At 38.0% G+C, this 15,668-nt stretch overlaps 1 protein-coding gene across 1 annotated transcript in view; it reads right to left on the bottom strand.

Annotated features, from left to right (window-relative positions):
• The window catches only part of lamb1a (laminin, beta 1a), a 100,515-nt gene that overhangs the window by 20,819 nt on the left and 64,028 nt on the right, over positions 1-15,668 (bottom strand). The window contains exons 24-27 of the mRNA XM_043713615.2: positions 4,217-4,586; positions 2,389-2,573; positions 1,591-1,832; positions 1,040-1,243 (exon numbers count right to left, since the gene is read on the bottom strand). Coding sequence (XP_043569550.2) covers positions 1,040-1,243; positions 1,591-1,832; positions 2,389-2,573; positions 4,217-4,586 — 1,001 coding nt within the window. The remainder of the gene's footprint in view (positions 1-1,039; positions 1,244-1,590; positions 1,833-2,388; positions 2,574-4,216; positions 4,587-15,668) is intronic.

Below are 15,668 nucleotides of genomic sequence, written 5' to 3' on the forward strand. Positions count from 1 at the left end.
AAGTGCATGATCTCACACTTGCCTACTTTAAACTCCATCTGCCAAGTCTTTGCCCATGTACTCAAATAAATTATATCCCCTGGCAGATTCCTTGTATCATCATCACAACACCTATTTTTGTATATTGGATATATTATACTCTGCCCCCTTCTCCAAATCATATATATAAATGGCAAATAATTAAGGCCTGAGGACTGATCCTTTTGGCACTCCACTAATTATGCTTTACCAACCTCCATCCACATCAATTAATCCTGACTTGGCCTCTCGTGAGTTGATCAACTCTCAATCCATGCTATCACAGTACGGTATTTCCAATCTTTTCCAGTAACTTTTTATGGGAGACCTTATCAAATGCTCTCAAAATCTAGATACTTCACCTCTGGTTTCCTCTTTATCAACTCTGCTGATTATACTCTCAAAGGACTCTAGTAAGTTTGTCAAACATTGTTGAACCTGTTTGATTACATAAATATTTGCTAAATGTTTTGCTATCTCTTCCGAATAATGACCCCTGGCATTATCCCAATGGATGTTAGGCTAGTTTTGATGAAACATGATCACAGACTTGAAACGGGAATTACTCCTTTCTGCAGAGATGTTGCCAGACCTGCTGAGTTTCTCCAGCATCTCCCGTTTTTATTTCAGACTTCCAGCAACTGCAGTATGTTGCTATTATTATGATTAAATGAGAAACCATATTTAACAACTGTCACATATAGATTCTATTAAAGTGGCACAGTCAGCGGAAAGAAAAACTCTACAAGCAGAGTACAGCATTTTTTTTGGGATGGTCAAATGCCAAAGATCTGGTTCAGTATTGAAATATATTGCACAGTCTGTCAACTGTTTCAATGAGTGCTGTCATGAAGTGTCGGAATCCAATTCCTAAAGTGAGTATTTGCATCTTCATTCACACGTTATAATCACTTTGAGACTTTCCTTCCCTAAAAAAATCAAGCAAGCAAAGCAACAAAATGCTTGATAAACTGCACGTTGGTTTACTTGGCAGCTAACATTTCCGAATGCGAAAACATACCATTTTTGAAAGCTGATCCACTTCTGCCAAAGCATTTAGAATCTCGGTGTCAAAATCCATGGAATACTGCCATGCATTATGGGCCAAAGTTACAAGTCCATCACAGCCAATGCCACCACACTTTCTGGTTCCATCATCAGCGTGACAGTTTGGACCACCACACTCCGCTTCAGCACATGGCAGTCCTGCAGGGCCACCACAAATCTGAGCAAAGAGAGTGAACAGCGAAGGTCAGAACATGCACTTCAGAAAAACTGAGTTTTATTCGGTTATGGACAATTGAAGTGCTCTAGTCATATTTTGAAATCCAGGATACAGTCATCTAGCACAACAAAACCTCTTTAAAAATGCAGCTTAGATGGAATGTATTGGTGTTGCTATCAAATCAAATAATAGAAGCCTTGTTGTCAAATTCAACTTACTTTTAACCATACATATGTGATTATACATATTTTGCAAATGGACCACTAGAAATAGCCATTTAAAATAAAATGGCAGCTTAATATGGATCTATAGTGTTCTTCTAATGTTAAATCGAACCTGACATATACCTTTTTGCTTAATGGTGAGAGGTCTAGACTTTGCAATTTGTCAGCTAGTTCTTCGAGACTTTGTGAATGTTCTTTTTGCTGTTGCTCAAAGCGATCCTGACTCTGTGAAATCATGTCATCCACCTTTTCACGAGTGCTCAAGGATTCCAGCAGTATACTACCAGGATCAGTGGTTGAAGCATTAACTGTCATTTCAGCCTCGACAGATTGGTTAAAATATTTCTGGACACTGTCCAAGGCTCCTACAGAGTATTGCAGAGAATAGAAAACATTAAGTCATGCATTACATTAAAAGGTGACATTACAAGATTCTGTAGGACAATAGAAAATTCAGTCCAGTAATTACAGTTGTAGAGGACAGATCTAATCACATCCATTTAGAGTTATACATAATAAATATATTGCCTTTTTATACTGATGCACTCAACAGAACATTACAGAAAGTGATTAACAAACTACTGAAGTTACACCAAAGCATTATGCAACACTTTCTGGAACTCTATTTACAAAAGAGAGACATAGGAACACAACTGAGTAACTTATGAAATTGTAATTAACATCCAATAGGTGCTTTAAGTACATTCTCACTATTTTGAAATAGTATGAAGCACTTAACTGTTTACATGGTGTTGTGAAGTCATTTGTATTTCAACATTTCCCACCTCACCATTCAACCATAAAGTACAACCATAAAGTTTGTTGGAAAAAGATAACTAAGTTTTGATATTTGAGGTATCAATGAACTTGTAGATATTAATATATCAGCATTCAATTTTCAATTAACAATCAAATCCTCACCATGGACATCAGAGTTCTTAATGTATTCCAATTGTTCTGCTAACTCATTCACAACAGCTTTCAAACTCTCAGCATCTGTCTGAAGGACACTTATTTCTTGGTCTGTCACATTACTTCGGTCTGCTGTAGTTGCAAGATCTGATTCAATTACAGTAACCTTTTCTGCAAGGTCAAGTACTTTCTTCCTGAAATCAAAGGATTTTAAAACTTAATTTAATTAGCTTACTTCGGACAGCCACAGTATCTAAGATGAGGGTTACATTATCACAACATGCAACATTTAAAATGATTTTACACTTGATTAAATCAAGAAAGTCTGCTTGATAATGACCAAGTACCCATATCTAAATCACAAGAAAGGTTTCTATCCCTTCCAAAAATAAACAAAGCTATCCAAAGATAATCCACATTCCATTCTTTACATACAATTATTGAAACTGGTATCCAACGGAGGAGACTCAGCGAAACCTCAATATGTGGAATCTTTTAGAATACAAATCATGACACTTTTTGTTATCCTATGAAAGATGGCAAATCCCAAATGTTACTAATTCTTTTCCCATGAGCAGCAACATCAACATTCAAGTACAAAAATATTGTGACATCTTGCATGCTAAATCTTACCCCTCAAAAGGGCAAACAGGCTGATCCAACTGAATGCAGCATGTGTCAGATGCCCTACTCAAAAGAATGAAACTATGTCTACACAACACTATAATATGGTGTGTAAACTAAGCTTTATTTTTAAAAAATACAGATCGCCAGGCATTCAAAATGGACAAAACTATGACAATATTCCTCTAAGAATATGCTCATTGAGTTTTCCAGTGTCATATTGGGATTACTTTTCTTTTTAACGTGGTAGTGTGGTACAAACTGATATAAATAGCTAAGTAACAATGACTGCATCTGCATTGGGCAAATACAGAAATGGAGGCCAGCAAGTGGAATCAATATTGGTGGATCTTGAAGGAATGAAGATGACAACAGTGTAGATAATCTGATATTTCAAAATAATACATAAAACTTAGAATCAGTACTCTGATACAGGAGAAAATTGCTGGGGTAGTGCACGAAATGTGCGAGCTTCAATCGTCAAATTAAGCCAAAAAATATTTATTAAAGCATGAAAACAGCTTCACACAGCTGCCTTGCAGATGGTTATTAAACAACGTTTCCCAGCTGACCTGTTAGGAGTACAAAATAGCCTCAAAACTTTCCCTGTTAATCACAACTAGATAAAGACCAATTTAATGAGATTAACTGTAGAGCACAGATGGCTAAACATGAACAAGAATTTTGTTGCCAAAGTGTCTGGCTCAATAAATATGTTCAGTTTCCAAGTCGTCTTTTTGGTCTTTTACCCATGGGAACATCCTCTGGTAGGCAAATGTTCAACTGTATGATTCCACTAGAAAAGAATCTTCATTATTCATTTTTGGCAATATGGCCACCGTTAGGAGAAAGACTATGAAAAAAATTACACAGAATGGCCCCACCACTGTTATCTGGTACAAAACCAAAGATGAAGACATTTATTCATATTTTATCGTAGGGTTCATGCTATCAGTCATTTTGACCATAGGGCAAATCTGGCTACGTAAACCAATTGCAAATTCACATGAGTACAGCAGCATTCAGATAGTCAAACATCCCCAATACTTGGTTATGCTAGACTCTGGTCTCGCCTCTCCAGGCAGTTTTCTATTAAAATGGAAAATGTAAATGAAGTGCAGTCAGCAGCACTTTGTTCCAGTGTTAACAGCATGGAGCAGGAAGTATTGGTGTACATAAGGGGAAAAGAAGAACTTAACTAAACCTTACTTACTTGGCTTCATCCAAGAGGTCCCCAATACTGTCAAGTGGTTCAGTAGCAGGATTTTCAGCAAGTAGAGTTCGTATGTCATTAATTTTTTCCTGGACAGCACTAACAGTTTCTTGGTAAGGCCCAACTATTCCACTAGCTTTGACCTCATCAGCCTGAGCTACAAGTTGTTTGCTTTGATTAGTCAGCTCTTCAATTTCTTTATCCCACAGTCTGAAGCATGCATGACATGGTTCACAATGAGGGAATGTACCAGAGTACCCTCGAGCACATTTATCACAACGTTCTCCTGCAATCCCTTCCCGACAGATGCAGTGGCCATTGGCTTGGTTACACTGCTGGGTCTCAATACCAAATTCATTACAATCACATCCTGAAAAAAAAAACATAGTAGTAATTATATAAAAGGAGTACTGATAAAAATAAACAAATCAACTCAATGAGAAAGAGAGTTCTAATAAAATGAAGTCAAAGAGACACATTCAAAACACAATACTGCTACTTAATCAAATACACAGTCTACACTGTCGTTATGCTCATCCAACCTGCTCCACATGCACCTACATGAAGAAAATTGGACAGACACAGGATAGTACAACTGGGAAGAAAAAGCATGGTAATCTCAAAGTAAAATCAAAATCTCACTGCAGTCTATATAGGAAACCATTACTAAGACTTAATATGCCTATCAAGACACTGGATCTGAAAACAAAAGCAAAATTCTGCAGATGTTGGAAATCTGAAATGAAACAGCAAGTGTTGGGATCTGGAATGGAACTGGATCTGTAAAACCTGACTATCTTATGATTTCATTTCAAATACTAATCAAATTTCCAAAGCAGCACTCTGAAAGATTGTTTTGATTAATCAACTCTCATCAACTTAGCAAAATGAAGAAATTGTTTTAGATGAAAAACAGAAAATGGTTAAATGCAACAATAGCCCATGTGAATTAACTGAAAGTAAAGTAGGATTAGAGAACCAGAATTAACATGGTCATTTCACATTTCCATCATTTAAAAAAAAAGCCTGCTATATTTTGTGTAAGTAATGTAATTTAAATTAGGAACCAGATTATATGTGCTCTACTTCTGGACAGTTAATTCAGACTCAATTTAAAAATGGCCTATGAAATAATTGGAAGACACATCGATGGTAAAGAAGAAAGGGAGGACTGCAGATGTTGGAGACTGATGAAGGGCTTATCCCCAAAATGTCGATTCTCCTGCTCCTCAGATGCTGCCTGACCTGCTGTGCTTTTCCAGCACCACACACTCAACATTGATGGTAAAGCCATTTTATGATGTTTATAAGCATTAGTATTTTAAACAGATTCCGGATTGAAAATGAAAATGCTTGATTAAAATGACCATAGCATTTCACATATAAAGAAGTCATACTTCATCTTGGTCTCCAACTTACAAATGCAAGCAAAATCTTCTCTGCACTTTTCCTAGCACAAACAAAATATGATTCACGGAGAGATTATAGTAATATCACCCAATTTTGCAAAATGTACTCCTGACCAACATGTGGAGTGGCACAGAAGAAATTCTAGGCTCCCCAAAGCAATTCTGATAACTAAACATTATGCAGTTTGAGGTCAAACAGTTAAACTGTACTAAAACTCTCAACATCAAACAGCATCTATTAGTTAGAACAATTAGCAATTTTTGAGATTTGTAGCTCAGGATGATAAGAACTTTGTAAAATTTGTTAACTCGCTAACCTGGAAGGTTTGTTTTCAGACGTTTTGTCACCATATTAGGTAACATCATCAGTGCGAGTTTCCCGGTGAAGTGTTGTGGTATGTCCCGCCTCTGTTTTTAGGTCTTGGCATCTTAAGGTGGGTGATGTCATTTCCATTGTTTTTTCAAGGGAAGGTAGATGGGATCTAAATTGATGTGTTTACTGATGGAGTTCCGGTTAGAATGCCAGGCCTCTAATAATTTTCATGCGTGTCTTTGTTTAGCCTATCCTAGGATGTGTGTTGTTCCAGTCAAAGTGGTGTCCTTCTTTGTATGTATGGAAACTAATGGTAGTGGGTGGTGTCTTTTGGTGGCTAGTTGGTGTTCATGTATCCTGGTGGCAAGTTTCCTGCTTGTTTGTCCAATGTAGTTTTTTAAAAACAGTTCTTGCATGGTATCTTGTAAATGACATTAGTTTTGCTGGTGGTATCTAATGAATCCTTTAGGTTCATTAATCGCTGTTTCAGTGTGTTAATGACAATAAGATAATCGCATTTCAATGTAGAGTGAGCATCAGAACAGCTCCCCAGTTGCACACAGTTGTTTATATTCACACTAATTACAAAATTCTAGCAATGTTTACTTATCTTATGCAAAAATATGTGAAAAGTTAAGCCAGTGACTCACCTTTCTGGTCTCTCCTTGCCATGTATGCTATGGTTATCCAACTTGAAATCTACTTCTGTAGAAACTAGTAATCCCTCTCCCTAACTGCTGAGAGAGCAGCAAGAGTCAACCAGATTGTTGTGGGTCTGGGGTCCAATGTAGGTCAGACCAGGTAAGGATATCACATTACCTTCCCTCACGTGGGCGGCACGGTGGCACAGTGGTTAGCACTGCTGCCTCACAGCACCTGAGACCCGGGTTCAATTCCCGTCTCAGGCGACTGACAGTGTGTAACGTTTGCACGTTCTCCCAGTGTCTGTGTGGGTTTCCTCTGGGTGCTCCGGTTTCCTCCCACAGTCCAAAGATGTGCAGGTCAGGTGAATTGGCCATGCTAAATTGCCCATAGTGTTAGGTAAGGAGTAAAATGTAGGGGTATGGGTGGGTTGCGCTTCGGCGGGTCGGTGTGGACTTGTTGGGCCGAAGGGCCTGTTTCCACACTGTAATGTAATCTAATCTAAAGTACATGAGTCAACCAGATGAGTTTTTCCAACAATCACCAATGGTTTCATAGTCACTAGATTAATTCCAAAATTTTATTAAATTCAAATACCCCCCGTCTGTCAGGCCAGTATTTGAATCCAAGTCCCTAGAATATTACCTGCATGTCTAGATTAATAGTCTAATGATACTACCATTAACACCATCATCTCACTAAATAAAACATTTGTGAAGAGACTCGACAGCATGGTGCTGGAAAAACACAGGTCAGGCAGCATCTGAGAAGCAGGAGAATAGACGTTTCAGGCATAAGCCCTTCATCAGGCAAAAGGCAACAGTAGTCACAGGCATAATTAATGCAACAATTATTCTGAAGGGTATAATGTCATTTTGGTGAACAGCAAGTGGCCAATCAAACTATAAAGGGAATAAAAAGCATCTTAAAACGAAATTCTACTGCAAGACTAATACTCCTAAATTAGCCTCTTGTTTCGCCATAATAAGAATCCTAAGAGCTCAAATATAGTAGTTTTCTATCAGAGAAGGAAGCTTAACAAAATCATATATAAACAAGACAGAATATACACAACTACAGTGAACACTAATTCATGGTTCTTAACATTAAGTTCAATTGTTCCAGGATTACAAATTGTACATAGCATAATTATTGATTTAAATGTTAGGATAGCAAGAACTAACAAGGTAAGGAGGATAATGGGAAGGTTGTTACACAACTTTGGTGCTTTTGTACTGCTTTGAACTAACTCCAAATTTATATTGGAAATCCAAAATCATTGCTGGATCTCTGACAGGAGTGAAGCCCAGAAAAAAGGTTTCCCAAAAATGATTGTCTTGCTTTACAATGATGGTAAATCCAAACAACAACAAATTAATCTCAAATCTGAACTATTTCAAATCTAACAGATGTTAACTTGAAAGGGAAGAAAGAGATTCTTTCCTCCCTATTCCACCCAGTTAAGCTTCAGACTATTAGATCAACTCTCCTCTGGGCAGGATTCACAGAATTTAAGCCCGCTGCACCAACACAACGTAAATGTGCCGCTGCTTGATCAGAGACCAAACTCAAGCTGCTGGTCCTAAACCAACAATGTATCCAATAATGCTTTGCTGTAATTTAGTAATTATAGCCTCATTGCTGCTGACTAAATTCAAATCTTTACTCTTCATAACACTGAGTTTCTAACACAAAACAACAGCAATTCATTATGGCTAAAACTATTGCATGTGTTCATGAATTAGTGTCAAGTAACACAAAAGCAGAATGTTCTGCTTGCTGGAAAGTTTGAAGTAGAAATAGAAAATGCTAAGAATAATTTGCAGGTCAGGTAGCATCTGTGGACAGAGAAAGGGTTAACAGTTCAGGCTGCTGACCTTTCAATAGTTTTGACAACCTGAGATTTGCTCCCAATGCCGAACTATGCACTTTCTTGACTGCCCTTTTCAACAACGTCAACTCAGATATCCTCTCATCAGCTGTTTCATTTCAAACTTCTCAACCAGCACTCAGTCGTTAATGCTGATTTTAGGTGGGAAGGATTAGAAGCTTCAACAGCATGTAGACCAATGCTCTGCCATGTCCTCCTTCCCCTTCGCTTCCCTGATCCCAAATGATCTGTCCTTTACAAAAGCTTCACCATCATCCAATTATATCCATTGCCACAATAAATTGAGCTCAGTGGGAGACTGAGCTCTTCCTCTTTTGGTTAGGATCCAATTACCCACTTCAATATTTCCCCTTCACCTGGACTCCTCTCTTCTAGACTTTGCCTAATTCGCAAAGATCACAGCAAATCTCAACTTCTCTGCTCTTGATCATTACCAATCTGCCCCTGAACTTGCAGCGCTCAATTCTCTCAGGCCTTAAAGTTAGTATTGGACAGAGAAACAGTGACTATTTCCAGCATTTTCTAAACCAGTTTTGTTTTGTAATCTTTTCTCGTTGCAGTAAGGCGATGGGGACAAACAGCACACTGTCAATGAGGTCAAACTTATAGTAGCAACACAAGCTGAAGACATGCCTGTTATGCACAATCTTGCTGGTGTTGCACTATGTTTCTGACACCAGTGGAACAAATGAATTATGAACATTTACACAATTTAATTAGCAATTACAGCAATGTAACTTTCATCTTTCCTGCCTGGTTAAAGTTACTTCTAACTAGCTTTACTGATTTACAAACGTACTCATAGCATGACCACCAGCATGGAATCCCCCAGAGCTCATTTAGGCACATTACAACATCCACATCTCAGTCTTTGCCACTTATCAAGAAAAGGAAAATCTACATCAATAACTCATTTTATGAAGTGCTAATTAAAGCAAGGAATATTAATCCGAGGGTATAAAATACTTTCCATGACACTGATCGCAATGAATATTCCAAGGCCGAATATAGCTTGCTTAACTGTATAGTGAAGCTCCCTCCATAGTGACTCTCCCTCGAGTCTTACTTAATAGCTTCCTCAGCCTTCACATAAGACCTCCCCTAAATTGCACAGTGGCTTTTTTACATTTTTCAGACCAGCTACGAATTCACCATAAGAATACTACTTTGGTGTTCTTTTGTGTTGAGTGCTCATGGTCACTTCTGAAAATGGGTTCAATCTACCCTAAAGAATTTCCATCTATTTGCATCGAAAATGAGTTTATCATGCGGATGTGAAAGCGTAGCATGATCCGCCAAATTTCTACTCACTTTTATGCAAACAATGTAAGCTTATCTATTAGCAAAATATTAACGTTTCTCAAAAACATCCCACACTATTATGTTGCATGATTTAACTTACTTTTGCAAAGAACAGCAGTAACATCGAGACCCTTGCCAATATTTCTTCCTCAACTAATCTAACACCAGAACAACAGGCATTTTTAATTGGTATTTAATTTCTAGGACTTTTTCTACACAAGTAGTTGCATTATTGACTCACATAATAAGTGCACTTCAAAATAACTGATTTTGGGTAAAAAACGTGATATGTTTCAATAAAGCATCATTAAACACCAGTTATTTTCATTCCAAATTACATAAAAGCTAGAAGTAAATGCTTCAGTACTTAAACTTCAGAACTGGAATCTAAGGCGTTTGGCACACTTGCCTTCATTGCTCAGTCTTTTGAGTATAGGAATTGGGAAGTCCTGTTGAGGTTGTACAAGACATTAGTGAGGTCTCTTCTGGAATAGTGTGTTCAATTCTGGTTGCCCAGTTATAGGAAGGAAAGGGTTCAGAAGAGATTTACCAGGATGTTACTTGGAATGAAAGGTTTGAATAATAAAGGCTGTATAGAATCCCTACACGGTGGGAACAGGCCATTCAGCCCAACGAGTCCACATAGGCTGGGACTTTTATCACTGGAGTGTAGGTGGTTGAGAGGCAACCTACTAGAAATCTATAAAATAATGAGGGGTATAGACTGAGTTAATGTTAGTTGACTTTTCACTAGGTTGGAGGATTTCAAGACTGGGGGCACACGTTTAAGGTGAGAGGAGAAGATTTAAAAAAGACATGAGGGGCAAAGTTTCTACTCAGGGTGGTTTGCATGTGGAATGATCTTCCTCAGGAAGTGATGGTTATGGGTACAATTACAATGTTTAAAAGGCATTTGGATAAGTACATGAACAGAAAATTTAAGTTTAGGGACTAGTTTAGTTTGGGATTAGGTTCGGCACATTAGACCGAAGGATCTGTTTCATGCTGTACAACTCTATGGCTCTGTGAACCTGGACCTGGGCATAGTGCCCTACCAAAACCACATTTGTTTTAATCTAGAATCAAGGCAGTTCCAAAAATAAACAGCAAAAGGAACCACAGAAGTGCAGGTGGAGGGCGAGTTTTTGCTGCGCTATTTTAATTTTAAAAAGTGAATGTCATTTAGATATGTGCTGTACTTGAAATGGAATTATCACTATAAAATCAGTTAACCCCGTTTAATTATTTACCTAACTTTCAAGGGAAAATGTGACAGACTTCTGAAAACGTTCTAATTGAGAACATCTGTGCTAGATGACCACAAATTAAAGATCAATCCCATTTGCCTTTGCTAAAACAAGCCGGCAATGTCTACGCCAATCATCCTACAGTGTAATAGAAGAATTTTTTTTTGTTTTAACCCTTCCAGACACACATTTAAGTGCTCAGCAAAACTAAGTACTTTTAGCCAATTCAACCCTGTACTTGACCTCGTATCCTCATTATCTCTGACAATCACACTAATTGTTCCCATCGACAACGGGCATGCTTTAAAATTTTTCAGATCATACTATATTGTGAAGAAGTGAAAGAGAAAGCAATGTTCAGGCATGTATGGCAGGTACACTGAATGTGAAACAAGGACACAATTGGAAGGGCATTTACATATTTTGCCAAAAATTCTTTGTACTGGACAGAGTTAAGAATCAAAAGCAAGAAATGTATGTAAACAACGGGACAAAACTAAGTGACAAGCCAAAAGCCAATTATACAATACAGAATTGGAAATTACATAGAACGTGCTAAGACTAAAGATTTTCCTTCAAAATTAGATTAGATTACCTACAGTATGGAAACAAGTCCACACCAACCCTCCGAAGAGTAACCCACCTAGACCCATTTTCCCTCTGACTAATGCACCTAATACTATGGGCAATTTTAGCATGGCCAAATCACCTAACCTGCACATCTTTGGACTGTGGGAGGAAACCGGAGCACCTGGAGGAAACCCATGCAGACACAGGGAGAATGTTCAAACTCAACACAGACAGTCACCTGAGGCTGTAATCGAACCCGGGTCCCTGGTGCTGGAGGCTGCAGTGCTAACTACCACTGAGCCACTGTGGAAAGAAATCGTAAAAATGCAAAATAAGAATTAATCACATATTATGTGGGTGCACTTTGTTCTATTTATAACCAGTTTTATTTGTGCTTTTTTTGTCCTTTTTTATTAATGTATGACTGCAGGAACAAAAACCTGACAGGAAACTAAACCAATTTTCTAAGAAAAGCAGCTAGTATGTGCGCTAAATATTTCACTAATAACTGAAACACAAATAACTTTAACTCAATTACTTCTCTCCCCAAACACTATAGGTTTTGTGACCAAATTGGTAATTTGATCACATACCTGAAATGCTACGTGGTGGGGTTGACAGTGAATGAAGCATTGCAATTCAGTAAAGGGTTTTACAACTCCAGTTTGACCTTGGGGGATAAGTCAGTCTCCAGACTGGGAGGGGATTTTACCAAGCAGGAAAATACTGACCACAAGACTGCTATTTAACAATGGAAAACCGATAAATGAGCAAAAGGAAGTAAGTTAGTCTGAAAGAAGTTCACAGTTTACGCAGATCATTACCATTATGTTGTGGCATTTTATTTGAATGCCTGTTCTACCAAATGTTCAACAGATCAAAGGTTTGTGCAGGAAATGACATCTAATTGTAACATACTTTAAATTTAACAAACCTTAAAAGATATCCCTACATCAGCGTGGGTCATCCGTAAAGGTTCATGTTATTTCTAAATCTTTCACAACATTAAATATCATTAACAGCTGGATATGTTACCACAAATTCACTACATGGAACTTTAACTATGGGATAATGTTGAAAATTGCTTATTGTAAATGTGCTGCCCCAGTGGAGACGACCAGGGTCATCACATAGTTAGCTACAAATTGGAATGCAGGGCCAGCTCCTCAGCTTCAAGCAGCCAACATATGTATGCAAAGTACCTGCCCTTTGGGAAAGACAAAAATATAGTACTTCTAGGCACACTGATTCAGGTACAAGTACTTGGATAACGACTAATATGCACTACCTCAACAAACATTATAAAATGGGGCTGAGGGGAAAGGTAGGAGCATAGCTAAATTCAAGCAAGTGTATATTGAACATGTATCTATTTCAAAATGATCAATTCATGATTAATTTGGAAGGAAATTGTTTTTGTTAGTTAACTAACACACTGACTTACAGAAGAGATAAAGTCAATGTTGCTTTGTAAGCCCCACCAGAATCAGTCAGGACTGCTTGTTTTGAATACTTTTACATGCCTTCACTGCAAACTTCAGGGTAGTATGAAAGCCAGATGTTGTGTGTTTGACCACAGGTCAATCTCTACCATCTGTAATCAAATTTAGTGACATAACACACACTAGATTGTGGGTGGGGACAGTTTGGATGGTATCAAGTCACTCAGAACAATTATATATCGTCTAAAAGTCTTTTTTTTTTGTTTAAACACTAATAGACTAGGAAATGTGATTGCACATATCAAGTCCAACTTCATTTGCATTTCCATTAAAACATCGTTGTGCAGCTACAACTTTCCAAAAATATCAAATTCAAAAAATTTTCTTGTCCCTTAAAATCATCCCTCTAGGGACAGTCTAACATATTTGCTGTAAAAACATTTCAAGTATTACATTGTTGTTACTCATAACATGACAATTCTAGTGCCAAACCCACAATCGGCAAGCCTATCTCTGGAGTGCACAACTTCAGAACTATTTCCACTTTTATATTTTAATTTCAATATAGAAAATAGTATAAAAAGGCAAATTTGCAAATTAATCTCCACATTAACCCAAGAAAAGCAGCTAGTATGAAAGACCTGTAAGATTTTCAAGTATAGTTTTAGCTGAGTTGTTAAATGAATTTCTACTTTATGGAATTATTCTGAGGCAGCACTATTGCTGAAGTCACCTGTGGTGTACTTTAAATAAAGATCCACCAAAAGAATCATTTAAATAATTTTGCACAATGTTATAATGTCAATTTCTTACAAACTTTACAGAAACAGAAAATGGAAAATCTCAAGGTCTGGCTGCAGCTGTGCAGCAAAATCAGAGTTAATGTTTCGGGTGCAGTGACCCTTCTTCAGAACTTCTGAGTTTCAGACCTCCAGTTCTGAAGGAGAGTCACTGGATCCAAAATGTTAATTCTGATTGCGCTCCACAGCTGCTGCCAGACCCGAGATCTTCCATTTTCTATTTTTGTTTCTGATTTCCAGCATCTGCGGTTCTTTTGTTTATTTTTCTTCTAAACCTACCTTGTTTATAGCAAGAGAAGGAAGCCAGCTTAGTCTCAGAAGTGAATGGCCATTCCAAATCAGTACTAAAACAAACAAGATCCAACTCCGGTAAGAGCAAATTACTGCAGATGCTGGAATCTGTACTGAAGACAACAAATGCTGGAGATCAGTGGGTCAGACAGCATCTTGATGGATTTGAAATGTTAGCGTGCTGTCTCTCCATGGATACTGTCTGAACCCACTGAGATCTCCAAGATCCAGCACCAATATAAAACCAATAAAATTAACCCCATTCGTTACTCAGAATGATGCAGCTCTCCAGTGACCCAATAATGAAACAATATTTTGTTTCTGAAACCTTTTTGGTCTGCAAAGTGGTTTGCATTTATGTACAGATGTCACTAGACTCAATAAATTAGCGTGACCTGATTTTGTAGTCAGGAGTTGCAGCTGGTCATTAAATGGTGCTGTAGTGCACTACTACCTGTCTGTGTCTCTACTCTCTATAAATGAAGAAAAAGTTTGCTACTCAGCAGGCATAAATGCTTATACATTTATCGTGAATAAGGAACAATGCTATATTTGTTAACAAATGCCTTAATGAGAATTAAGTAACTTTCAACCTATGGAGATTGAAGAGGCAGACAGATGAGGGAGAAAAAGGAAGAAATAAGATGGTGCAGTATAAGAACATCTAAGAAAGTAACCAAGAAGAGATAAATGATATAATCATCTGTGAAAGATAGAAGGGGAAAACATGACGAGGTGAGCAATGGAGCTGAGACAGTCAAGAGGAAGGTGGGAGGGAGGACTGGGCCAAGACTAAGTGAATAAATAGAGGCCAGAGATTACATACAATAGGATTAGATAAGAAACAGGTGAATGGCATGAGGATAAGAAAACACTCATCAGCATTGTAATGACTCAAGTATAAGAATCAATTTTGAATCAATTTGCATGTTGTACTGACTATAGGAAGTTCTGTCCTATGTCAATCTCTGAGCGACTGTAATTCTCCTTTAAGTTACTGTTTATTCTGTTTCTAGGTTTAGAAATTTTGGCTACTGTTCCATGATTAAGTAGATGGTATATTCAAATCCATTCACAGAATTTTTCTTTGCTAATGGAGAATTATAGAATCTAAACAAGACATTGAAACGGGTGTAGTTCATAACTTATATTTCTCTAACTCATTTTAGAGGAGCTTAGGGTTAACCATACAGAAAAATCCAAATAAGTCTTCACTGACTTTGTGCTACACATACTAATGTTGGGACATTATACTACAAACCAACCGACTCCCATAGCTACCTAGATTACACCGCCTCCCACCCTGCCCCCTGTAAAAACACCATCCCATATTCCCAATTCCTTCGCCTCCGCCGCATCTGCTCCCAGGAGGACCAGTTCCAAAACCGAACAACCCAAATGGCCTCCTTCTTCAAAGACCGCAATTTCCCCCCCGACGTGGTCAACGATGCTCTCCACTGCATCTCCTCCACTTTCGGCACCTCCGTCCTTGAACCCCGCCCCTCCAATCGCCACCAGGACAGAACCCCACTGGTCCTCACCTTC

Source organism: Chiloscyllium plagiosum, unplaced genomic scaffold (genome assembly GCF_037043375.1).
Source record: "Chiloscyllium plagiosum isolate Xiang-an unplaced genomic scaffold, Cpla_swu_hap1 HiC_scaffold_23, whole genome shotgun sequence".
NCBI classification, from domain to species: Eukaryota; Metazoa; Chordata; class Chondrichthyes; order Orectolobiformes; family Hemiscylliidae; genus Chiloscyllium; species Chiloscyllium plagiosum.